The sequence below is a fragment of the Lutjanus erythropterus genome, chromosome 11, assembly GCF_056507025.1.
Source record: "Lutjanus erythropterus isolate fLutEry1 chromosome 11, fLutEry1.hap2, whole genome shotgun sequence".
Lineage (NCBI taxonomy): Eukaryota > Metazoa > Chordata > Actinopteri > Lutjaniformes > Lutjanidae > Lutjanus > Lutjanus erythropterus.
The window spans coordinates 1206552-1232978 of record NC_139327.1 but is presented as its reverse complement, the minus strand read 5'-3'; the positions used below and the strand labels follow the sequence as shown (position 1 = coordinate 1232978).

Below are 26427 nucleotides of genomic sequence, written 5' to 3'. Positions count from 1 at the left end.
TTACTCTGAGCAACTCTGAACAGCCTGTACATCATAAACTGCAGTGATATTAGCATATTACCAACATAATATCAAACATCTCATTAACCTTAAATGTATTTTTTCCTGTGTATTATTTCTTCAGAGACTTGTTGAAGAGATGACCCTGGAGGAGCACAGGCAGCTCACCACACAGCTCCTGAGGAGGCAGCAGGACTGTTTGATGCCCTGATGATGCATCAGCTCAGACATGGTGCCCCACCTTTTACTGGAGTACCAGGGTATCATGGTGTACTTGTGGTAACTGTACGGACATTGACAAAAGGGAGTACCAACACACAGCCTGTAGGCATTTTATTTTTTGGCAACATGGGTCTTTAGTGTAGGGAAACCAACTTATCATCCCCAGCTGCTGTATTTGGAGCATCGGGGACAAGTTCTCTGATTCCACTGGACATCAGACAAGTTTCATACCCAGAATCTGGAGTGTCAATACAGGACCACAAGTACTCAATAACCTGTCCATATATCATCAGGGAATCAACCAAAAGTTTTATTTGTTCTAGATTATATAGATTATTTATTTCCATATCACAAAGTATGTTCCATATTTTCATTTTCTGCTAATATTACATATATATTTTATTTATTCAGTCCATTATTTATTATTCAATATTACATGAATTGTAAATGCAATTAATAAAAGATGATAATTAGATATACCTGCTGTATTTATTTTAATTATATACATATAAATGTACTTTCATATTAAGTTCTTTCCTGCATTGTTGGTACATTTTCATTATAATAAAATAACCACAGCATTTTCTATACATGACACATATGGAAATATAACATTAAACATAAGCTATTGACAGTGGTGGACAGTAGTGAAGTACATTTACTTGAGTACTGTACTTAAGTACATTTTTTGAGTATCTGTACTTTACTTGAGTATTTGTTTTTTTGGAAACTTATGACTTTCACTCCGCTACATTTCAAAGACAAATATTGTACTTTTGACTCCACTACATTTCTAGGAAGGTTGTTGTTACTTTTCGACTGAGCTTTGAAGTCAGCTGTTGCTGTTTTTTCTTTTCTAAAATGCAATTGGTCACATGCTGTGTTCCTCACAGAAGGAAACCAATCACAGTAGCTCCTCTCAAATGAAACTGATGTAAAAGCAAAAATACGTCCAGGCGCGCTCTGTAACAATAACAAGCAAGCTCTCCCTCTTTCATTCAAACAAAAAGCAGTAATGGTGACGGCAGGAGAAAGACAAAATTAAATCTCAAGATGTTATTATAATTATTAATTATTCCAGGTAGCTTTTAAAGTTGGATTGTTTTTATAAGGGTGAAAAATACAGCATAATTCATGTATATACTGCCTCTGAAGACAGAAAGAAATCTCAGTTATTTAAATTTTTGATTGTATTTCTATGCTGAAGTTTTTATAGGTGTTTCTATAGACTTTGTGTAGCAGAGTGGTTCTACAAGCAGGTCAGTGCATCATTAGATGGTTTCAGAGAGTTACAAGCTTCTGTAAATGCATCATGAAAACAATACAGCATGTATTGATATTAGAAAATGTACTTTGTAATTTGTACATTTGAATACTTAAGTATTTTTAAAAACATGTACTTGTGAATACTTAAGTATGTTTAAAAGCAAGTACTCTAATACTTTAACTTGAGTAAAGTTTTGACTGAGCAACTTTCACTTGTAGTTGAGTAATATTTGACCAGGAGTATCTGTACTTTGACTCAAGTACTGGGGTTGAGTACTTTGTCCACCACTGGCTATTGATGAAAAACCTATTGACTAGTGATGTTTTGTTGATAATCAAACCTGTCAGGACAGCACTGTTATTTCATTGTGATGACTAACCTGTCTGCCCCAGTAGAAGCAGTGTTGATGGTAGATAAAGCTGCAGCTGAGACATGAAAAGGTTTTCTCTTCAAAGGAGGTGATGTTACAGGATGTTTGTCATAGCTGCAGAAACATAAAGAAAATACGAGCTACATGACAGTCACACACACACACCTGTAACACCTCCTGTTACATCTGATGGTGCAGAGAGACATACATAACCACACTAAATTAAAGCTATAACTCATAACCAGCAGTCAGCTACAGCCACATTAGCTCTACACATTTATGGACAATAACTTCGAGCAGCCGTGAGATACTCTCGGTAACGCCACCAGATATTTCAGCTCCTGATCAAACTTTTGAAACAACATACAAAATGGTAACAAATACATATTATCGACAGAAACACAGAATGAACACTTTACTTATGTGAGTCATTAGCATTATACCCGTGGCCATGTTGTATTGTTAGCTAAAGCTATCTCATAATAAAGTGCAGTTACATGTGTAATTCCATGTTCCATGTGGTAAACGCCACACTGATGTTAGTCCTTGTTTTCTGCCGTCTCTCTCACGCTGCCGTTTGGTTTCTTCATGTTTTCACTTCTTTGAGAACAAGAGTTCACAGTCTGCTTCTTTTTCTTGTGGTAAATAACAACTATGATCATCCCTGGTCAAAACTGTGATTGTCAGCCTTCAGAAAACAAGATAGTTTACCAGTAAACACCGCAGTCTGTCCTCCTCTTTGTCGCTGAGGAGTTTGCGTAACGTGTCCGCTCTGTGCAGCCGCAGAAAACATAGCGGTGCAAGATGGCGGCCCGCTCCCTATGTAATTATAAATGGCTATTTCTAAGGTAATGCAAACATAATTATTACAATTATGAGTTTATTATTGATTATGAGTTTAAGTTGAGTGATAATAATAAATAACATACTTATACATTCATTCATTCATTCATTCATTCATTATCTTCCGCTTATCCGGGGCCGGGTCGCGGGGGCAGCAGTCTGAGCAGGGACACCCAGACTTCCCTCTCTCTGGACACTTCTTCCAGGTGTTCCGGAGGGACTCCAAGGCGTTCCCAGGCCAGCCGAGCGACATAGTCACTCCAGCGTGTCCCGGGTCTTCCCCGGGGCCTCCTCCCAGTGGGGCATGCCCGGAACACCTCCCTAGGGAGGCGCCCAGGAGGCATCCGATATAGATGCCCGAGCCACCTCAGCTGACTCCTCTCGATGTGGAGGAGCAGCGGCTCTACTCCGAGCTCCTCCCGGGTGACAGAGCTCCTCACCCTATCTCTAAGGGAGCGCCCCGCCACCCTGCGGAGGAAACTCATTTCAGCCGCTTGTATCCGAGATCTTGTTCTTTCGGTCATGACCCAGAGTTCATGACCATAGGTGAGGGTAGGAACGTAGATTGACCGGAAAATCGAGCCTTCTTTCCCACGACAGACCGGCGCAACGACCGCATTACTGCTGCCGCCGCACCAATCCGTCTGTCGATCTCGCGTTCCATCCTCCCCTCACTCGTAAACAAAACCCCAAGATACTTAAACTCCTCCACTTGAGGCAGGGACTCTTCTCCGACCCGAGGGAACAAGCCATCTTTTTCCGGTCGAGAACCATGGCCTCAGACTTGGAGGTGCTGATTCTCATCCCAGCCGCTTCACACTCGGCTGCAAACCGCCCCAGTACAAGCTGAAGGTCCTGGTTCGAAGGAGCCAGCAGGACAACATCATCTGCAAAAAGCAGAGATGAGATCCTGTGGTCCCTGAATCGGACTCCCTCTGGCCCCTGGCTGCGCCTAGAAATTCTGTCCATAAAAATAATGAACAGAACCGGTGACAAAGGACAGCCCTGCCTGAGTCGAGGAACAGGTCTGACTTACTGCCGGCAATGCGAACCAAGCTCCTGCTCCGATCAGACAGAGACCGTACGGCCCTTAGCAGAGGGCCCCGAACTCCATACTCCTGAAGCACCTCCCACAGAATGCCACGAGGGACACGGTTGAATGCCTTCTCCAAGTCCACAAAGCACATGTGGACTGGTTGGGCAAACTCCCATGAGCCCTCAAGCACCCTGCGGAGGGTGTAGAGCTGGTCCAGTGTTCCACGACCAGGACGAAAACCGCATTGTTCCTCCTGGATCCGAGGTTCGACTATCGGCCGAATTCTCCTCTCCAGTACCCTGGAATAGACTTTACCAGGGAGGCTGAGGAGTGTGATCCCCCTGTAGTTGGAGCACACCCTCCAGTCCCCCTTTTTAAATAGAGGGACCACCACCCCGGTCTGCCAGTCCAGAGGCACTGTCCCCAACTGCCACGCGATGTTGCAGAGGCGTGTCAGCCAAGACAGCCCTACAACATCCAAAGACTTGAGGTACTCAGGGCGGATCTCATCCACTCCCGGTGCCTTGCCACTGAGGAGCTTCCGAACTACCTCAGTGACTTCAGCTTGGGTGATGAATGAGTCAGCCTCTGGGTCCCCAGCCTCTGCTTCCTCTACGGAAGATGTGTCAGTGGGATTGAGGAGGTCCTCGAAGTATTCCTTCCACCGTCCAACAATATCCCCAGTCGAAGTCAACAGCTCCCCACCACCACTGTAAACAGTGTTGGCAGGGTACTGCTTCCCCCTCCTGAGACGCCGGATGGTTTGCCAGAATCTCCTCGAGGCGACCGGTAGTCCTCCTCCATGGCTCCCTGAACCTTTCCCATGTCCGAGTTTTTGCTTCCACAACCACCCGGGCCGCAGCACGCTTGGCCTGCCAGTACCCGTCGGCTGCCTCAGGAGTCCCACGAGCCAGCCAAGCTCGATAAGACTCCTTCTTCAGCCTGACGGCATCCCTTACCTCCGGTGTCCACCACCGGGTTCGGGGATTGCCGCCGCGACAGGCACCGGAGACCTTACGGCCACAGCTCCGAATGGCCGCATCCACAATGGAGGCAGAGAACATGGTCCATTCGGACTCGATGTCTCCAGCCTCCCTTGGGATCTGGTCAAAGCTCTCCCAGAGGTGAGAGTTGAAGATCCCTCTGACAGATGGTTCCACCAGACGTTCCCAACAGACCCTCACAGTACGTTTGGGCCTGCCAAGTCTGTCCAGCTTCCTCCCCTGCCAGCGGATCCAACTCACCACCAGGTGGTGATCAGTTGACAGCTCAGCCCCTCTCTTCACCCGAGTGTCCAAGACACACGGCCGGAGGTCAGTTGACACGACCACAAAGTCGATCATTGACCTCCGACCTAGGGCGTCCCCGTGCCACGTGTACTGATGGGCACCTTTATGCTTGAACATGGTGTTCGTTATGGACAGACTGTGACTAGCACAGAAGTCCAATAACAGAACACCACTCGCGTTCAGATCGGGGGGGGCCGTTCCTCCCAATCACGCCCCTCCAGGTAACACTATCGCCACCCACGTGAGCATTGAAGTCCCCCAGTAGGATGATGGGGTCCCCAGTCGGAGCACTTTCCAGCACCCCTCCCAAGGTCTCCAAGAAGGCCGGGTACTCTGTGCTGCCGTTTGGCCCATAGGCCGAAACGACAGTGAGGCACCTATCCCTGACCCGAAGGCGCAGGGCGGCGACCCTCTCGTTCACCGGGGAAAACTCCAACACATGGCGGCTGAGCTGGGGGGCTATTAGCAAGCCCACACCAGCCCGCCGCCTCTCATTGTGGGCAACTCCAGAGTAGAAAAGAGTCCAGCCTCACTCAAGGAGTTGGGTTCCAGAGCCCCGACTGTGCGTGGAGGTGAGCCCGACTATCTCTAGCTGGTACCGCTCAACCTCCCGCACCAGCTCAGGCTCCTTCCCCCCCAGCGAGGTGACATTCCATGTCCCCACTGTGAGATTCCATGTCCTGGGATTGGGTTGTCGGGGCCCCTGCCCACGACTGCCACCCAAATCATAACGCATCAGCCCCTTCTGAACCCTCTCGCGGGTGATGGGCTTATACATAGTATATACCATTTATATCAATAAATTCCTGTAATTATTACACAAAGTTCCTTTTACTGAAAGGCCGCAACGAGTCAGAGTTAACAGTTTTTTATCTGATGTTCTTATTTCTTCCACTGGGTCTCCCCAAGGTTGCGTCCTCTCACCTCTTTTATTTGTGTTGTACACAAACAAATGCCGAAGCCAGTATTTGAGGTGGCATATCTTAAAATTCGCTGATGATTTGGTGATTGTTAGTATCCTAAATAGTGACCGTCCTGATCATGGCCCTGTAGTGACAGAATTCTCAAATTGGTGTTGGACACCAAGGAGATGATTGTTGATTTTAGGAAGAAGCCGACAGTTGTCTCACCTGTGGTGATAAATGATCAGGTGATTGAGTGTGTTCAGCATTACAAGTATCTTGGCACCATTCTTGACAACAAGCTGACCTTTGAACTCCAGGTGGATGTTGTCTGTAAGAAAGCCCACCAGAGAATGCATTTTTTTTTACCGAAAATTATGTGCTTTTAATTAGGACAACACTTTTATGAAAATGTTTTATTCTTGTTTTTTACAATCTGTTTTAATGTTTTCATTTATCAGCTGGTATGGGTCAGCCAAGTTACCTGCAGGACCAATAGGCTAAGGAACTCTTTTGTTCAACTGCCATTGGCCTCCTAAATAAGGCACTTTAACTTTGAATGTTGTATACTTCTGCCTTTATTGTAAGTGTTTTGTTTTATGTGTGTGAGACTGCTGGCTGTATAACAAATTGCCCCTCTGGGATATTTTTCATTTACAGATTTGACTGTAGTTCCTTCTTTGATTGATTGACTGATTAATTGGAATTGACTGAGATATATTAGTATATTGAACAAACAATAAATTAGGTGAAATGCTGAGGATGAATTGAACTTTGTCACATAAATGTGTTTTTCCTGCCCAAAGACAGCAAGGTGAACAGGCTGTAGCTTGGGTGAGTATTGTCTTCTGCACAGGCACCTTCCTTGTCCTCCTCACCTTCTCTTTGCCTCCTTTCTCCAAAAATTAACAATCAGCTCCTTGGTTTTACTGATATCAAGCAGTAGGTTATTTTCTGTGCACCACTCTGCAAGACTGTTTTTTTTCCTCATCGTTGAAGGCTCATTGTTCTTTGAAATCCAGTCAGTATTGGTGGAAAGTTATCAATAGCATTTTCAACATATTTTGGCTGCAGTGATGGTTTTGGGGGCCTCTATTGTTGAGCCCTAGTGTGGATCCGAACCGTCTTAAGTGTGGTACTCAAGCCCAGTGTTCAGTTTGCCAATCAGCTTCATGAAGGAGATTGTGTTGAATGCTCATCTGAATGCTATGAAGGGCAGTGGACATGGCATCCTCTTTGGATTTGCTCATTCTGAATGCAAACTGATGAGGGTCCAGGCTGGCTAGGATGATGTTCTTAATATGCTACAGAACCAGCTTCTCAAGGCACTTCATCAGAATGTGTGATTTCCTCTGAGTGGTAGTCATTTACACTAGACACTGCAAATTTTCAGGCACAGGGACGATGTTGGCTGTCTTGAAGCAGGCTGGAATACTTGCCTGTGACAGATATGTTGTTCTATTATGTTATGTTATGTTATGTTCTACTGGCTGGTTGGCATGTTTTAGTACATGGCCAGGGATGTTATCAGGCCCAGCAGCTTTACTCCATGTTAAGTCTCATCGGGATTTTTCTCACATCCTCTGTGGATACTGACAGGCAGGAGACGGAGTAGACTCTTTGTTGAGGAGATCAAAGTAAGCATTAAAAGTGTTTTGGTAATTTGGCCTCACAAATGATGGGGGCGCTCTTGCCTTTTTAGCCTGTGACATTTCTAATTGTGGTTAGCACTGCTGCCTCACAACAAGGTCCTGAGTTCGAATCCCCCAGCTGGCTGGGGCAGGGCCTTTCTGTGCGGAGTTTGCATGTTCTCTCCATGTCTGCGTGTCCGGGTCCTCCATCTTCCTCCCACAGTCCAAAGACATGCATGCTAGGTTAATTGGTGACTCTAAGTTGCCCATAGGTGTGAATGTGAGTGTGAGTGGTTGTCTGCCTCTATGTGTCAGTCCTGCGATGAACTGGCAACTTGTCCAGGGTGAACCCCGCCTCTCGCCCAATGTCAGCTGGGATAGGCTCTAGCCCCCCGCGACCCTTTGGGAATAAGCTGTACAGAAAATGGATGGATGGATTTTTAATTGCCTCCCACATACCTGTAGTGTTGCTGGTGTTGAAGTCTCTCTCTGGTCTCTCCTGGTACCACCGCTTTGCCTCCTTGATTACAGCTTTGGGTTTTGAATAGAGTGCTCATCTTTCCATTAATTCAGGCCTTATTATTTTACTTCTTACTAAAACTATTGTACTTTTTCACCACATTATCAACACATTTTCTGATGTATGATTTCACTGATGATGTGCATATTCCTCAATGTTGAATTTTGAATGTTTTTTGTGATGGTCTGACACTTTTTATCAGCTGGCTGTCGGCAGTCTGGAGGATGAGGAGAATGAGGGAGGGCTCTGTACAGTAGCTGCCAGGAACATGTATTGTTTTCCCCTAGTAGGAATTCTGACAGGCTGATAGATGGGAACAGAACAGTTCAGAGGTCTATTTGATTAAAATCACCGGCCACAATAAAAACACCATCTAGTTGCAACTATACAACATGCAACTGTCAGTTACCTCATTTAATTACTAAGGTGCATTTTTTTTGCGTCAGGAGGAATATTAACAGTAGCAACAACACAGAGACCGCCCCCTGTCATCTTACCAGAGTCTTGTGTAATGTCAGCCTGGAACATGCTCCACCCATCTAATGCAATAACTTCATCAGGGATGTTGGTGTTGAGCCAGGTCTCTGTGAGAATGATGGCACAGCAGTCCTCTGGTTTCTGTTCTGTTAACTTAGCCTGAGACTGAATCCTCCCTGCAAGCTGAGACTACTCCCCATGACTGGTTGCTAACTTGTGGTTAAGCACATTGTTGTGAATTATCATTAAATGTTTATTTTAAGTGAAGTTTATGATAATTAAATAACATGATTTATGTTAAGTTTAGAAGCAGTTAAAAGAAATGTTATTATATGCTATTTATGTTATTTACAGTAAATATATGTGAAGCTGTTACTTGTTGATGGTAATTTGATAGTAATTTGAACCATGTCAGCTGAAGCTTTGAAGTGCAAGAAGTAATGTGTTGAGTGCTTGTCTCAAGCTTAATGATGCTATGAACACGAGTTGCCAGATGCAAGGCCCTGTTTTTTGGGGTTTTTTTTACCTTTCTACAATTTTCTTCTTTGTAAAACTGCAGCACATTGGAGAGTAAAGTGTTCCATCATGAAAAAGACACACTTGGTCATCATCTGAAGCTTCCACTACACAACACACAAAAGTGAGTACACCCCTCACGTTTCAGCAACCATTTTATTATATCTTCTCAAGGGACAATACTATAGAAATGAAACTTGGATATAGTTTAGAGTAGTCAGTGTACAGCTTGTAGCAGTATAGATTTTCTATCCACTCAAAATTACTCAACACACAGCCATTATTGCCTAAATAGTTGGCAACACAAGTTAGTACACCCTTAGTGATACCTGTACATGTCGTTCAAACATGCAAAGCCACCTGTCCTATTCATCATGTTCATGTTTTTTCCTGCTTAACTGGACCATACAAATTTTTGTGTCATGGATTAGAGCTGTTAAATTTGGTGCTTTGGGTACAATTCTCTCATATTGGCCAGTGGATGTTCAACATGGCACCTCATGGCAAAGAACTCTCTGAGGATGTGAGAAATAGAATTGTTGCTCTCCACGAAGATGGCCTAGGCTATAAGAAAATTGGTAACACCCTGAACCTGAGCTATAGCACGGTGGCCAAGGTCATACAGCGGTTTTCCAAGACAGGTTCCACTCTGAACAGGCCTCACCAAAGAAGTTGAGTCCTCCTCCTTGAAGAAGCGGGAGGTCAGCCTGTCAGTGCTCAGACCATACGCCGCACACTGCATCAAGTCGGTCTGCATGGCCGTCATCCCAGAAGGAAGCCTCTTCTGAATCTAGCTCACAAGGAAGCCCACAAACAGTTTGCTGAAGACAAGCAGTCCAAAAGCATAAATTACTGGAACCACATCCTGTGGTTTGAAGAGACTAAGATAAACTTGTTTGACTCAGATGGTGTCCAGCAGATGTGGCAGCGCCCTGGTGAGAAGTACCAAGATAATTGTGTCTTGCCTATAGTCAAGCATGGTGGTGGTAGTGTCATGGTCTGGGGCTGCATGAGTGCTGCTGGCACTGGGGAGCTGCGGTTCACTGAGGGAAACATGAATTCCAACATGTACTGTGACATACTGAAGCAGAGCATGATCCCCTCCCTTCGGAAACTGGGCCACATGGCAATTTTCCAACATGATAATGACCCCAAACACACCTCCAAGATGACAACTGCCTTGCTGAGGAAGCTGAAGGTGAAGGTGATGGAGTGGCCAAATATATCTCCAGACCTGAACCCAATTGAGCACCTGTGGGGCATCTTCAAACGGAAGGTGGAGAAGCACAAGGTGTCTAACATCCACCAGCTCCGTGATGTCATCATGGAGGAGTGGAAGAGGATTCCAGTAACAACCTGTGCAGCTCTGGTGAATTCCATGCCCAAGAGGATTAAGGCAGTGCGAGATAACAATGGTGCTCACACAAAGCATTGATACTTTGGGCCCAATTTGGACATGTTCACTGTGAGGTGTACTCACTTGTGTTGCCAGCTATTTAGCCAATAATGGCTGTGTGTTGAGTTATATACAGTAAATCTATACTGCTATACAGGCTGTACACTGACTACTCTCAGTTATATCCAAGTTTCATTTCTATAGTGTTGTCCCTTGAGAAGATACAATTTGAATTTTAAGTGACAGCCATTCTTAAAAGGAGACAGAGGTCTTTAGTTGCACAGCTGAGAACAGGAATCCTTCCTTTGAACCTTAAAGTTGGTAGATTTAAAAACATCCAGGAGGATGACAGGTTAAAATCCAGCAATGCTCTGGTGCTCTGATGATGACAGAATGGAATGGCTGTTTAATTTTAATGTTTATAAGTTGGCCAATTTTGTTTCTAAAGCTTGGAAAAAGTGTCAGGAAAGGTTATTTAATTAACATTCATTGTGAGCTAGGTTGTGTTCTTGTTTTGTTTGGTTTTGTTTTTCTGGTTTCTGGTCTGTTTTATCTAAATAATGGTGTCTTGTAAGCCTGTTTGGGCTGGGCACTTGCTGGTGCATGACACAATAATAAAAAAAATCATTCATATAATAAAATGGTTGCTGAAACGTGAGGGATGTACTCACTTTTGTGACATACTGTATAGCCTTTGTACTGGCTTCCTTTCTGTTCCTGCTCCCTGGCGACTTCACTTATAAACCATGGCTCCACTCACCTCCCCATCTGGCTGTGCCAGCTGTGCTTGTCCTACTGATAAGATCACAGAGCTAGAGGGAAGAATCATCACACTCTACCAGATCTAGGAAGCTGAAAAACTCATGGACACCATCATCTTCTTCATCATCTTCACACCCTAGGAGGAGAATGAGGCACTCTTCTTTTACACCTCATAACGATAAAATCTAGCTGGAAAACGAATTTGACATCCTCAAATCTGCAGGACATTCTGCTTCTAGCTGAGGTATCCCAGCATCCCCCATCTCCCCTCACATCAAGTGGGTCCCACATCTCATCACCTTCAACCCCACCTGCACCAGCCTTATCTGGGCATTCTTCTCGCCCCCAGGCTCGTCACTCCATACTACACCTCACACCAGTACAGCAATTTCAATTCATGTTGTCTATCATGGCCATCATGGCACACTTGACTCCCACTCACATTAAAACTGTTCTGTTGAATGCAAGATCATTCAATCTGCTCACTAAAAGTAGCAGTAATTTATTGGGATAACTTACCCTGCACTATTGTGCCTTGTGCTGAATTCTCATCGTTTAAATGCATTTCCTTTTTTATGAGAAGCATCAAACCACTTGATTTATTTTAGTTTACTGACCTCCAAAATCAGACAGCTCCTTTATTAACTCTCAGACCTGTCATTAATGGCCATGTTAAAATATAGCAGAGATATCATTCTTGGTCATTTTAACATCCACATATATTAATCAAGCAATGTTTTAGCTGCAGTTTTTCAAACTTTCACAAACTTTTAACTTTGTTATTCATACTGGGCCAACCCACATTCAAGGTCACAAACTTGACTTGTGTAAACCTTTAGTGAAGTGTATATTATTGACTTAGAAACCAGTCATATGTGTATTTCTAACCATTTTAGCATCTTTTTAAATCTACTGTCTGTCCCGCCTTCTAGCAAGGTGTCTACCCCTCAACCGCCAGCACATTTAACCAGGCCATTTGACCTCTGCCACTGCCCCGGTGACTCATCCACCCACTGTTGACAGCTAAATCATTTCAAGAGCATCTGTTTTCCTACTTTGAACTTTGTGCCTATCAATCTAATAAATGCTCTCCCTGGCTGAATACACATACTTATAAACTCAGAGGAGAACTCAGAAAACTTGAGTACAAGTGGAAATCCTCTGAATTACAGGTATACCACCAAATTTTTAAAGGCTGCATGAGGGATTATAATGCTGCAGTTAAAAATGCAACAGCAAAAAATGTGTCCACTCTGATCTACAGTGACTACCACAATCCTAAAATCCTGTGGACCATGTTGTTAGTGCACCTCAGAATTCTGGTAGGTTTGCTTCACACAAAATTAGTGGTTTTTATCCCATTTTAAAGACAAAGTTGATTCAGTTATATCAACTTTTAACAGCACTGAAGTACATTAGTTGTTACCTGCTGTCCTCAAATTTCCCTTCTTACTCTGCTGGAAATACTCAATAAAATTAAGAACTTTGGACATTTTACCAACTTCCTCCCATTGTTGTTAACAATCACAGACCCATCTCCAAACTCCCATTTCTTTCCAGAGTAATTGAAAATGTTGTATGCCATCAACTGATCCCACAGTCTCAATAGCAATAACTGCACTCCTGATGGTGAGCAACAACCTCATGTTGGCTGTTGACTCAGATAACTGCTCAGTCCTGGTCCTCCTGGGCTTGAGTTCTGTCTTTGACACAGTTGATGACACTAGGGTGACCAGTTGAGAATGGGTGAAATTCAGGACTGAGAGTAGGGAATGCACTTGTCATGTCAGAAGAACTAAAATACAATAATTTAATTTGTCAGTAATATTAAGAAGATCAGTTCCAGATTCCAGGGATGATATTTAGCAATTACAGGTGACAGGTATGTTACAGTTATTTTAAACAGCTTCTCTTCTCAGATAAGACTGTCAGTAAGCTGTGGAGCTTACAAACACATTCTAACATATTTCACAAAAAAGAACAGGACATTATTTTAATAACTAAACGCTGCTGTCTGGGGGCTGGATGTGGGTTTCATGTGACTCACAAGGTCATCATGGATATACTAAAAATTAAAAATTTAGCAAAGACAGACAATATCATTTTGCTCACCATTAAACTGTTATCAGACCTTTATTTTGAAAGGGGTCTGTGCTGTGTTCATTGTTCATGTTAATGAGCTGTATGTTTTATATTAAACTGTAACTTTATTCACTCAATGCTGTACATCCATGTTATTTATGCTGTTCTTCTTCTACTTTTACTGCAGCTATCATTACAACCTGTATGCAGCCTGCATGGTACACTGTAAAACATCAGGTTGTGGACATTACCAACAAAATATTAGCCCACAATTCATCACATGACAATTCAGAAAGGGTGACCAACAGTAGAAGTGCCCAATACAGAGCACCTCTGACTATTCCATTGTTAGAGATTTGGCCATTATAAGGACCTTTTAATCATTTGTGTCTGGCCCACGGTAGCCTGATCAATTTCTCATGTGGCCCCACATGAAAAACAACTGCCCACCCCTGCTATGACAGTTAATTTTTGGTGCAATAAGGACAGGATTCAGGACAAGTGCTTGCAATTTCAGGACTGTCCTGAATTTCTCAGGACGTCTAGTCACCCTAGACACACAAAGGCATCTCTGGTGTAGACCCTAAGTGGTTCACCTCCTATTTAACAGACACTTTTCTGTCAATAGATGATTCTGTGTCATCCTTGGCTTCTATACACCATGGAATCCACCAGGGCCCAGTTTTAGGTCCCATCCTGTTCTCTCTTTACCCGCTTCCCACTGAGGTATTCCATGCCACTGATAAATCCAGCTTACAAACCTTTCAAAATTTCTCAGGAGACATTTAAAGTTGAATGTCTGACATTTTTCTCCAGCTGAAAGGCACCAAATCAAAAGTCATCCTCATTATTTTATTTTGGTTGTTGTTTATTTACTTCTCTGCCTCTCTACCCATTTTTATTCACATTTGAATGTACCTGTGTATTACCTACTTTGGTAACTGATACAATGTTTTTGCTTTGCTCTTTTTATGTACAATACTTTGTAAATCTGTTTTTAAAAGTTCTTATTAATTGGTTAAGTTTGAGAGAGCTAACAACTGCTGCATTTAATTCACCAACACATTTTTTTTTACATTTTTTTCTGGATAACTCATCTAAGCGATGATTGTTCTATTTCAGTCACTGTGTGTTCATGTCTCAGCCAAGTTGTATTTTGTACTGGTGCACTTATGCCACAAGATGGCAGTAGCTACATTTTGAGTGCTTCTGTGGAACAATGCAAGTCACTGAATTTTTTATATGTTCCTGCATATATTTCGCAATAAAAGCCTTGTTGATAAATGATGGAATTATTTTCTTTAAAATGCTAAGTGACTCTTTATTTGAAATAGATAAAGGTAGTGTTAGTTTTATGTTGACATTATAATTCTGTAACAAAAATTTACCAGGAAAAATGGAAGATCTGAAAACACAGCAAAACATTCCCAGTTATGTTTTGTAAGTAAACATAATCACAGGCTGGATTATTATTGCTTTCTGAATTGTGGTTTTAGTGAAGGAAAAGGTATACATGTACTATATCTGTTCTATATACTGCCCACAAGCTGTAGAGAGGTGGTCCATGCTGAGTGTGTGTATGTATAGAGAGCAGATATTTGATATCAGGGACAAGGGTTCATGTCCTGAGTCCTGTGTGTGGTTAGTTTTAGGTAGCAAGCCCTTCTGTTACAGAAAAATCATAGTTTTAGTTAACTATTAATGAAGTAAGTTTATTTATTGTGTCACACTTCAAATCACTTTGACTTTTTCTGTTTTTATGGAGATCACCATCTTTCCCTAACCAGAAGTGCTGGGTGTTTAAACAGAACATGAATAAACTTCTGAACAGGACCATTAGTTAAATTGTGCTTGCTACAAGCAGATATCATATTGCAAGAGAAAATTGTGATGAAAAATGAAATACATTGTCAGTTTTCTAATACATTCATAAGTAACATTTTGCAACTTGAAAGATGCATTAATTAATGATATACCAGCAACTTCCCACAAGAAAGCAATTGGTACTATAATGCTGATAAAATAGTTTTTCTCAGTTAGCAGCCACAGGTTTCAAGTAAAAAAGACAGGAAAGCATTATCCAGATTCAATACTGACTATATGTTGAGAATTTATTTTGAAGGAACATATTATTTGTAAGAATGAATAAGTTAAAAGTTAGTTAATGTTAATATTCATAAAAACAGTTAAAATGTAGTTTAATAAGGGACTGCATTCCAGTTCATTTTATTTAGACTTAGATATAACAGACTTCAATACCCAGGATGCTCTAGGAGCAAAGGGTGAATGTGACGTGATGACATCAGTTTGTTGTTGTTGTGGGTAGCCATGCTGTGCCTCTCGTGTAGCACATGCTATATGTATGTTTCTCTCTTTTTTAATTCACTAAAGGATTGATTTAAACCAAGAGTCTCGCTCCGTCATTTTTAGTAATAAGTTGAATCTGCAACACTATATACAGTGAAAATTGGAGAAGAATGCCCTCACATCATTGTTTTTGTGTTGTCTGCTGTCAGCTGAACTTCTAAAATTTACTCTCTTCTTAAACATCAAGTACCCCTAATTACAAGGCACAAATCATTTCTGTCATGTGTTTGTCTAGTTGGGCCAAGGATGGCAGCAGAGCCTCAGTCTCTGCAGGTGGACCTGGGATCAGATGCTGTTTTCAACTGTGCTTGGACAGGAAACCCTTCTCTAACCATCGTGTGGATGAAACGTGGGTCAGGAGTGGTATGTATTACTCACAATCAAGTTCATTGTGCACAGCAGCTCATTGTCACCATTTAATAGGGCATCAGAACAATGATCTCGACCTGCAGCAGGGTGGTTCAAGATTCAGTTCAGGTGTTGTATACACATGGAGGTAATTTACAGTGACATCACTATCCATCCTGTAATCTTCATTGGTTTATTTTCCACTTCTTTTGTTTTTCTTTTATTTTCTACAAAGTTTTATGACACATTTAATTTAGGACTGTGTGGTTCTCTATAATAATAATTATAGAAGTCAAAATTTTGCAACTTCTCCAATGTTCTGTTATTAAGCTGTACTTGAAAAATGTTTTAAAGGACAAATTTGTTATAGCTAGATATTCAGCAGACAAACCCAGCTGTCCTTGGACTGTGATTAAGTGGTATTAGCAGTGTTTCAATTACTTGAGTCATTTTTTGTTGTAATTTTGAACAACTCTCAACAAATGTTTTATTAAGAATGCCCGAAGGCTCAAAAGAATGAATAGAGTTTTCCTCTTGTAGCTGATAGAGTGTTCATTATAAAAACTAAGTAGAACAGAATTAATCAGAATCAAACAAATGACAGAATCACTCAGCTAGTCGCCTCTTTTGCTCTGCAAACTGTGCAGCATCTTCAGCATCAAGTGTAATGTTGCTATACTTTTATATAGTCAGAAAACAGAAAAGTCTACTGTCTCCTCTAACCTTTGAAATGGTTTCCCTCACAACACAGGTGCTTAGCAACAAGAACACTCTGACACTGAAAGCAGTAAAGCAAGAGGATGCTGGGAAATATGTGTGTCGGGCTGTAGTCCCCAGGGTGGGCGCCGGGGAGAAGGAGGTGTCGCTCACTGTGAATGGTAAGTACAGTGACTTTTCATGCACTGAATGTGAATGGGACTTCGTACACATCGTGATCCACTCTAAAAGTAATGCAATGCAAGAAGCTTGAATGAATAACACAAACCTGAAACAGATTACTTTTGAGGTGCTTAGGGGGAAGAAAATCTGGCCACACATATAAATCAGATTTATGCATTGTGATGATCTAAATCTTAGCAGTTAGCAGGAGTTAGTTACAATCAGTGTTGTGTAAGTTCACACTTTAAAAGAGATAGCTCTAAGTTCAGCTCACAGAGATTAAAATTAATTAGTTATTAATATTAACTAGTTCACACTCATAATTAACACTTTTAATTTATAACTAAAGTTCAAAGTTCCATACATAAATTAGTTCATCTTCATTAGTTCGTCTTCAGGTTCTTTTTTTTCTTTCTTGTTTTTTTTATGTCTATACAATGATGTTATGCTACACGGTGTGCAACATTCATGTTTTTGTAAATATAAAAAATATTTACTACAATTCAGATCATTTTAATATTCAAAAAGCAGCATGTTCTTCTGAAAAGACAGACAGACTTTTGCTTTGAATGCAAACGATACCTGATATCTAAAATAATTCGAACTACATACAAAAAAAAATAAAACTTGAGTAACATTATTAGATACTACAACAGTAATTTGATTACTGTGAAGTGTGTTTTTACTTGAAATGCAGAGAGTTATCTGCCCCCAACCACTGTAACAATAAACCCACCAAGGGGGCCATGGTAACACTCTGGCTTGCATGACATTTAATATTATAGTTTTGTCCTATCTATATCTATATCTATATCTATATCTATCTATCTCTATATACACACACACACACACATATATATATAATACACACATATATATACATGTATGTATAACTTGCATGTTTCAAGTTGTCAGAGCTTTATGAAGGAAATTTTTAAATAAATAATGACTCAGTATGTATGTAATATTGAGTAAGTTTCTCATAATTTTGATATACATAGTCAATATTTTGAAATTCTAAATCATTATTTTGAAATTCCAAGACATTATTTTGACAGAGTTTCTTCTTATAATGACTTACAAGTTTTTTTTGTCATACTGGGCTTCCATTGGATACAGACATTTGGAGAGCATATAATGTGGATCTGTCTGTGTGTTTTTCACTGTTAAGAGACTCCAGCCTGCAGCATAGTTTATATACTTCATTGATTGATTGATTTTGGGGAAACATGAGGCTTTGTTGTTCAAAAAAGTTTTTATATCACATAGACACTTCTGTCCATATTCACACACTCTCTCTGCTGGAATCACATTTTTTTTATCAGCTGATGATGTGAGTGCTGTTATCTTTCTCAGGAGTGAACGACATACACATTCAATTGCGAACTGATTCATTCAGTTCACTTTTCACCAAAAATATAATGCCACTTGTTTAGCACGTTCATGCACAAGACTGCTTCCAAGACTGGCTCCATCTTTACGCTTTCCTATTGAGAAAAAGTTCTATGAATATGTAAACACTTTTAAAACAAAAAAATGAGTTTTTGTGAAAGAGATATTTTTAGGCAGAATACTGACTTCATGTTTTTATTTTTATTTATTTATTTATTTTTTTTCACTTCGTTTGTGACAAAAGTGTGGCTAACGTTGGCTTTGGCTGTGTGTGTCCCCCGCCTCCCATACAAAACACTCTGTTCGGGGACTGCAGTGCATGCAGCCCTACTCTGTGCCCAGATCACGGCGCTCTCTACCCCAACTGCAGTGTCCCAGGTGCTGGTATGTTAGCAGTCTCACTGTGCCGCCTACTGCTGTGGATTACGGGGATTGTAAGTGTGGGCAGCTCTGCTCTGTGTCTGGGCTCTGTGGCCAGGTCGCAGGGCTTTCTGACCCACGGACCTGCAGTTGCACACCAATGTTTTCATGCTACAAAAAATAATCGTCTTCTGCTGTTCAGTTCCGGCAGTTCCCATCGTCTTTGAAGGACAAATTTTTGTCAGATGATCTGTCACATTGTCCCCTACCGCTTGGCAGTGAAAACAAGAATTAACAAGTGTCTCTTCAAGTGTGGGGAAAGAGTTAATGTACAATTTTAATCAGATATTCATGTGCTCTTTGACCACAAGATCTGCCTCAGCGTTCCTGTTTCCTGTCTGCCTGTCCCCGGGGCTGTTGGGTGTTCCCTCCAATTACGTTGCATTGTGAGTGTCTCTGTTTCCCAGCCTGTGTGTTCCAGTGGAGTGTATCTACTCACCTCTCCACTGGATCCCTGACTCTGCCTCGCCTTGACTCACCCTCTTTGTGCTCCCTGCTGGATTGTTTGCCAGAACTCTGTACTTACCTGGTTTACAACCCACTGCCTCTTTGACAGCATCTCCTGCCTACCCCATTCTGGTACCATTGCTCATCACTGAACTGTTCTGTGTGAGCATTCAGACTCCACTCCCTACTTCCCTACTGCCCTGGTTGTTTCATTCAGCAGGACCTCTCTAGACAGCCCCAAGCCACTGGAAGTCCAAGGCTTGTATATTTAACTTAATTGTTTGGTATTTGCCTGCTTTACAGTTTGCTGCAAAGCCTTTAATAAAGGTCATCAGAACTATCCTTGTTTACCATGTTTGTGTGCTGCATTTGGGTCCAAAACACACCTGTGACAGAAAAACACCTGTTAAATTAATCAGTACTAGAAAACAGATAGCTGTCTAAAGGTGTTTTCACACCTGCCCTATTTGGTCCAGTTAAAATGGACCATGGCTGTTTAGTGCGGTTTGTTTGGGCTGGTGTGTGTCATGGTTTGGGTTTTTCATAGTCACTTCCTGTTTTATTTTGTTTGGTACTGCTTCCCTTGTGCGTCTTTGTTAGGGCTGACTTTCAATAGTCGAATATTCGGTGATTCGATTCGGAGAGGTCTGATTCGACTATGAACCTCGCAGTCGAATAGTCGGAAAATGTTGTTATGTAACTAGACCATACCATTCTGACTAGACAGGGGTGCCCATGACTGCTGAGCAGAAATTGATACATAGAATGTCTTTTTTTCAATATATAAAAGCCTATTTTTGATACAAAATCTGTGTACTTTCTTGTAATAAAGAGTTCAAAATTATGTGTGTAGATCTAGACTTATAGCTCCTTACGCCTTAATAGCCTAAATCACCCACTGCAGTTGCATGATCCAAATGAGCGGAGGTGAGCAGCAGCACACAACGGGATCGACTGATTTATTAGCTTAGCCTACAATGGCTAGTAAAAAAACATCGAAAGTGTGGGAGTACTTTGAACATGTTAAAGATGACCCAAAGAAAGTTAGGTGCAAGTTGTGTCAGCAGCTTCTCTCTTATCATACAACGACAACCAACATGCTGTATCATTTGAAACGGGTAAGGCTTGTTAACTAACTTTACAAAAAAAAAAAAAAAAAAAAAAAAAACAACATCAATGAACAAACAAAAAACTGTTCTGCCACCCTTTTCAATACAGGCATAAAACCCTTTTATTAACATTTCATATATTATTCATTTCTGACAGTTACACCCGACTTATGAGGACAGTTCAGCCAGCACGTCAGCATCAGCAGCGGCCCCGAGACTAACACAAAAAAAACTTGATTTGAGACCCCCCCTGACAGAGAAGAGAAAAAGGGAGATTACAGATAAAATTGCGGAGTTTATTGCACTTGATATGAGGCCTGTGCGCATTGTTGAGGGTGAGGGTTTTAAAGAACTCTTGCGCACACTTGAGCCAGGCTACACTGTCCCTACAAGAGCTACAGTGATGGATGTCGTGCACACAAAATATCAAACGACGCGGTCAGAGATACACAAGGCAATACAGGACTGTGAAGCCGTCAGTTTCACAACTGATATCTGGACCTCGCTTCAGATGGAGGCTTATCTCACAGTCACATTACATTTCATCACCGAAGACTGGCGAATGGAGAGTTTTGTTTTGGAAACAAAAAAAATGGAGGACAGTCACACAGCCGATCACATCGCAAGAGAGCTGACGGAGATCATTTGCGAGTGGGACATCCCAAGTACCAAGATCGTCTCTGTGGTGCATGACAACGCAGCAAACATGGTTGCGTGCACCAACAAGTTGGTCCAGCAGCCATCCTGGGGAAATATGAAAGCGGTGCGCTGCGCCGGACACACATTACAGTTATGCATAAATACCGCACTGAAGCAGGACCCAATTTGCCGCACTGTTGCTGCTGCAAGGCGCTTGGTTTCACATTTCAAAAAAAGCGCAAAGGCCACCACCGCACTTCAAGATAAGCAAAAGCAACAGAATATTCCACAGCATAAACTGGTGCAGGATGTTGTTACACGTTGGAACTCTGTCTATTTGATGCTCGATCGTTTAATAGAGCAGAAGGGGCCCGTTTCAGCCGTCCTCACCGATGATACTGTAAGCAAACGGGCCTATCGTGACCTGGAGCTGTCCACGGCACAGTGGCGCACAGCAGAGGACATTGTCGCAGTGCTGAAGCCAATGATCACTCTGACAGAGCTTCTCTCTCAAGAAAACAACGCATCACTGTCTGCCACTGTTCCAATGCTGATGAATATTAAAAAAAGACATTTGATAGTGCAGGAGGACGACAGTCGCACCACGAAGACACTCAAGTGTACGCTGGCTGAGGAGATGGACAGGCGTTGGGAACTGAAAGGACCAGGGCTGGAGAGAAGCGTATACATCAGTGCTGCGGTGCTTGACCCCCGATTCAAAAAGCTCTCCTTTCTCTCGGACGAAGAAAGGGATGAGGCTTACTCTGTCGTAGCAGAGGCAGCGGAGAGTCTAACTGAAAGACATTGCGAGGAGGTGGAAAGTGACATGGTGACGGTGGATCCTGGGCCGACCACCCCGAAACAGGACACTGTGGTGGCTATGCTGCTGGCCAGCGATGAAGATGAGGATGAACAGGATGACACAAGCGAGATGAAGGCGTATTTGAAGGACTTCACGAAATGCAGCAGAGGCCCCCTGGAATGGTGGCAAAAAAATGAGGACAGATATCCCAGGTTGGCAAGAGCTGCGAAAAGATTTCACAGCATCCCCTCCACGTCCACGCCAGCTGAGAGGATATTTTCAAAGGCGGGTTTCATCGCAAATAAATCAAGGAGCGCACTTTTCCCGGGTAATGTAAACCAGCTGGTTTTCCTGGCACACAACTTGAGAAAAATCAGAAAACCAAAGTAGAGCACGGGCTGTTAATGTGTGTGAAGAATTTTATTTTTATTTTTTGTTTGGGACAATGACTGTAAGTGTAAACCTAAGCTGAAGGCTGCGCACGGAGCGTCTCAGTGACAATTCTCTCTATATATTTCTCGGTCTTTTTTGCCGCATGTTGTGCACTTTCTGAAGATTCTGACTTCTATTATGTTTATTTTTTCGTTGTTTTATGATTGTTTTTTATTCAGACAGATTTTATTGCATTTAGTATTTAAATTTTGCACTATAGTGCCAGCGCTGTTCGTTTATTTTATCCCGATTCCCGTGTGAACTGTAAATTAAAGGGCCAAGAGGTTTGAGCAAAGGCAGGTTTTGGCATATTATTGTTAACCATTTTGTTCCTATTTTGTGTGAAGTTTGAAGTTCAGTTTTGTTCATGGCTTTAAATAAAGGTATTTGTTAAACCTACCAAGTTTGAGTGTTTTAACTCTTGTATGTGAAACGAGAAAAAGCCACAAAGAGGGGGAAAAAAGGTTCGACTATTCTTCGACTACGGCAAAATCTGACGAATCAGATTCGACTATGAAAATCCTTAGTCGAAAACAGCCATAGTCTTTGTCATTTTTATTTCCTGACTTTGTCTGTTTTCCCACTCTTTTTGATCACTGATAATTTTCACCTGTTCTTGACTGCCCTTACCTGTGTCTTGTTATGCTCCCTCTCCCTAGTGTATTTAATCCTGTGTCTTTTCCTCCTTAGTTGCTGGTTCGTACTCATCAGTTTGTCTGTGTTTTCTTGTGGAATTTTGTTGGTTGTCTTTTTCCCCTGCACGGATTCACTTGGATTATTACTTTCCCTGGACTTGTACGTTGCTGCCGCCGCTGCCATCCCATGTCCCAGCAGGGCCGCCATCATCATCTCCTGTCTCTGCGGGGCTATTGCCGCCACCACCGGCATCTCCTGCTACAGTGGGGTTGCCGCTGCCACCTCCTTTCCCAGCAGGGTCATCATCACTGCTGCCGCCATCTCCTGACCCAGTGGGGTCATTGTCATCACCGCCACCGTCTCCTGTTCCGACGGGGCCGTCCTGCTGTCTCCTGTCCCAGCGGCGGTGACGGCACTGCCATCTCCTGTCCTGGCAGGGCCGCTGCTGCTGCCGTCTCCTGTCTCGGCTGGGCTGACGGCGCTGTCAAGCCATGGTTTCCATTCACATCATTTCAGCTTGGGGCAATCACATTAGATGTGCAAAACTGCCAAAAAGCCTTTTTTATCTGTATAAACTTAAAGTGCTTTCAAAAGTCAAGATCTTGGTGACATAATTCTGAAAAAAATCATACATCATTATGCTGGCTTCAGGTGTTTTGTCAAATAGTTCGAAAATGAAAATATTGCTCATACAGTACAAATTAAAGCAAGATATTAAATATCACTGCAGTCTCTCTGTCTCACTAATCTGAACACAATTTGAAACGTTTGATATCGAATGTCTATGTCCATTTTGGTAGTACTGAAAAGAAAACTTGTAAAGATACAGATGTTCATTGATTTTTCATATTTTGAAAAATACAGAGTGATGGAGTTTTGAATTGTCCACAGGTTGCAGTGAGACAAACTTTTGTCACAATTCATCCAAATGAAGCTCAGCGTAAGTTCAATCAGGAAGACCCTCTATTACACTGCCTTCATTCATAACTTTCCTTTACTCCAGCTCTCTCCTCCTATTCCCTCTAATCAGCTGTTTGTGGGCGTTCACCTTCGTCTTTACTATCCAATCAGATTTTGCCATGGTCGCGATAGCCTGTCAATTTGCTGCTGCCAAAACTTTAAATCGCCTCTGTCTTTGCTCCATCAGTTGTCATTCAGTCAGTTGCGCGACCCTCCTCCACCCCTCTCTCCTCCAGTCATTGGACCCAGGTAGCCACAAGATGTTCACCTCGATCCTCCCTGAAGCCCTCTCCTCCAGTCTTCAGGTCCAGACAGCAGGAGTCTAGAGCCACAAGATGTTCACCTCGATCCTCCCTGAAGCCCTCTCCTCCAATCTTCAGGTCCAGGCAGCAGGAGTCTAGAGCCACAAGATGTTCACCTCGATCCTCCCTGACACCCTCTCCTCCAATCTTCAGGTCCAGGCAGCAGGAGTCCAGAGCCACTTCACCTCACCAGTCTCTGCTTTGCACTTCTTCACCACCAGTGTCTAGACCCCGGGGGGTTCTCTTCTCTACAGCTTCATCACCCCCATTTATATATATATATATATATATATATATATATATATATATATATATATATATATATATATATACAGTTAAGCCCGAAATTATTCATACCCCTGGCAAATTTTGCTTAAAATTACTTTTATTCAACCAGCAAGTTTTTTTTGGGACCGGAAATGACACAGGCTTCTCCCAAAAGATAATAAGACGATGTACAAGAGGCATCATTGTGGAAAAAAATATTTCTCAGCTTTAATTTACATTTCAACAAAAAGTGGCATGTCCAAAATTATTCATACCCTTCTCAATAATCAATCGTAATAAACCTTTATTGGCTATTACAGCAATCAAACACTTCCTATAATCGCTGACCAGCTTTTTGCATGTCTCCAATGGTATTTTTGCCCATTCATCTTTAGTGATGAGCTCCAACTCATTCAGGTTGGAGGGTCTCCTTGCCATCACCCTGATCTTTAGCTCCCTCCACGGGTTTTCCATTGGATTCAAGTCAGGACTCTGGCTCGGCCACTGCAAAATGTTCATGTTTTTGTCCGCTAACCATTTCTTCACCACTTTTGCTGTGTGTTTTGGGTCGTTATCGTGCTGAAATGTCCACTGGTGCCCAAGGCCAAGTTTCTCTGCAGACTGTCTGATGTTGTTGTTGAGAATCTTAATGTATTGCTCTTTTTTCATGGTGCCGTTTACTGTGATTAGGTTCCCTGGTCCATTGGCTGAAAAACACCCTCAAAGTATTAGGTTCCCACCACCATGTTTGACAGTGGGGATGATGTTCTTAGGGTTGAAGGCTTCTCCTGTTTCATGCCAAATGAAGGATACATCATTGTGGCCAAACAATTCAATTTTTGTTTTATCTGACCATAAAACAGAAGACCAGAAGTCTTCTTCTTTGTCCAGATGAGCATTTGCAACGGCCAAGCGGGACCATTGGACGGTCTGCTTTGAGACATTGCCACCTGCACAGCCCAGATTCACCAGGATGGCCTTGGAGATCCTTGAATTCTTTTTCACCTCTCTCACTATCCTCCTGGCCAGCACAGGTGTCAATTTTAGCTTCTGACCACGTCCTCTGAGATTTTCCACAGTGTAGAACGTGTTGTATTTTTTAATAATACTTTGCACTGTAGCCACTGGAACTTGAAAACATTTAGATATGACCTTATAGCCCTTTCCAGACTTGTGAGCAGCCACAATGCGCAGCCGCAGGTCCTCAGTGAGCTCCTTTGTCTTAGCCATGACTGTTCACAAACCAACTGCAGAGAGCTGCTGTTTTTCACCTGTTGAGTTGATTAAAACTGCTGTTCCCAATGAATCAGTGTAATTAGGATGCTTTAGAACAGCTTGGACTATTTGGAATTTTACAGACCTTTGTATTTTCCCATAGACTGTGACGGGATGTGATATATACATATATATATATATATATATATATATATGTGTATATATATATATATATATATATATATATATATATATATATATATATATGTATATATATGTGTATATATATATATATATATATATATATATATATATATATATATGTATATGTATATATATATATATATATATATATATATATATATATATGTATATATATATATATATGTATATGTATATATATATGTGTGTGTGTATATATATATATATATATATATATATATATATGTATACACCAGGTAAAAGTAAAAATAAAGCTGACCCACAGCAGAGAGGGAAAGCATGTAAATATGGACAGGTGTGTCAACTTGATATAAAAACTTTATGATCATGAATCATAATGTACCGTACACTTCTGTGGTGCACGATTTTTTACTCCAAGTCCAATTTGTGTACTTTTAAATATTTAATTACTTCATGCCGATTAATCACAACTGTGACAGGAGAGATGGGCTGCAGAAGAAGGAGGGAGGGGGAGCGAGTCTGTGAAGTGTTGGTTTTTTGTTGGCATTGTTTTTTTGTACTTTTCCACAGTCTCTTTTGTTATTGAGTTCCAAATAGTTTCTAGCAGACCCACAGACTTACTTTTGTGTGATCATTCTGTGAACCTACTAAATCCCAAATTTGTTCAATAGGATTCAAATCTGGGCTTTGACTTGGCCCGTCCATCAGTTCCACAA

General features: G+C 41.9%; 1 protein-coding gene across 1 annotated transcript in view; it reads left to right on the top strand.

Annotated features, from left to right (window-relative positions):
• LOC146318500 (kin of IRRE-like protein 3) overlaps positions 1–26427 on the top strand; it is a 462133-nt gene that overhangs the window by 390788 nt on the left and 44918 nt on the right. The window contains exons 8-9 of the mRNA XM_084730401.1: positions 15916–16043; positions 16780–16906. Of these exons, the coding sequence (XP_084586527.1) occupies positions 15916–16043; positions 16780–16906 (255 nt within the window). The remainder of the gene's footprint in view (positions 1–15915; positions 16044–16779; positions 16907–26427) is intronic.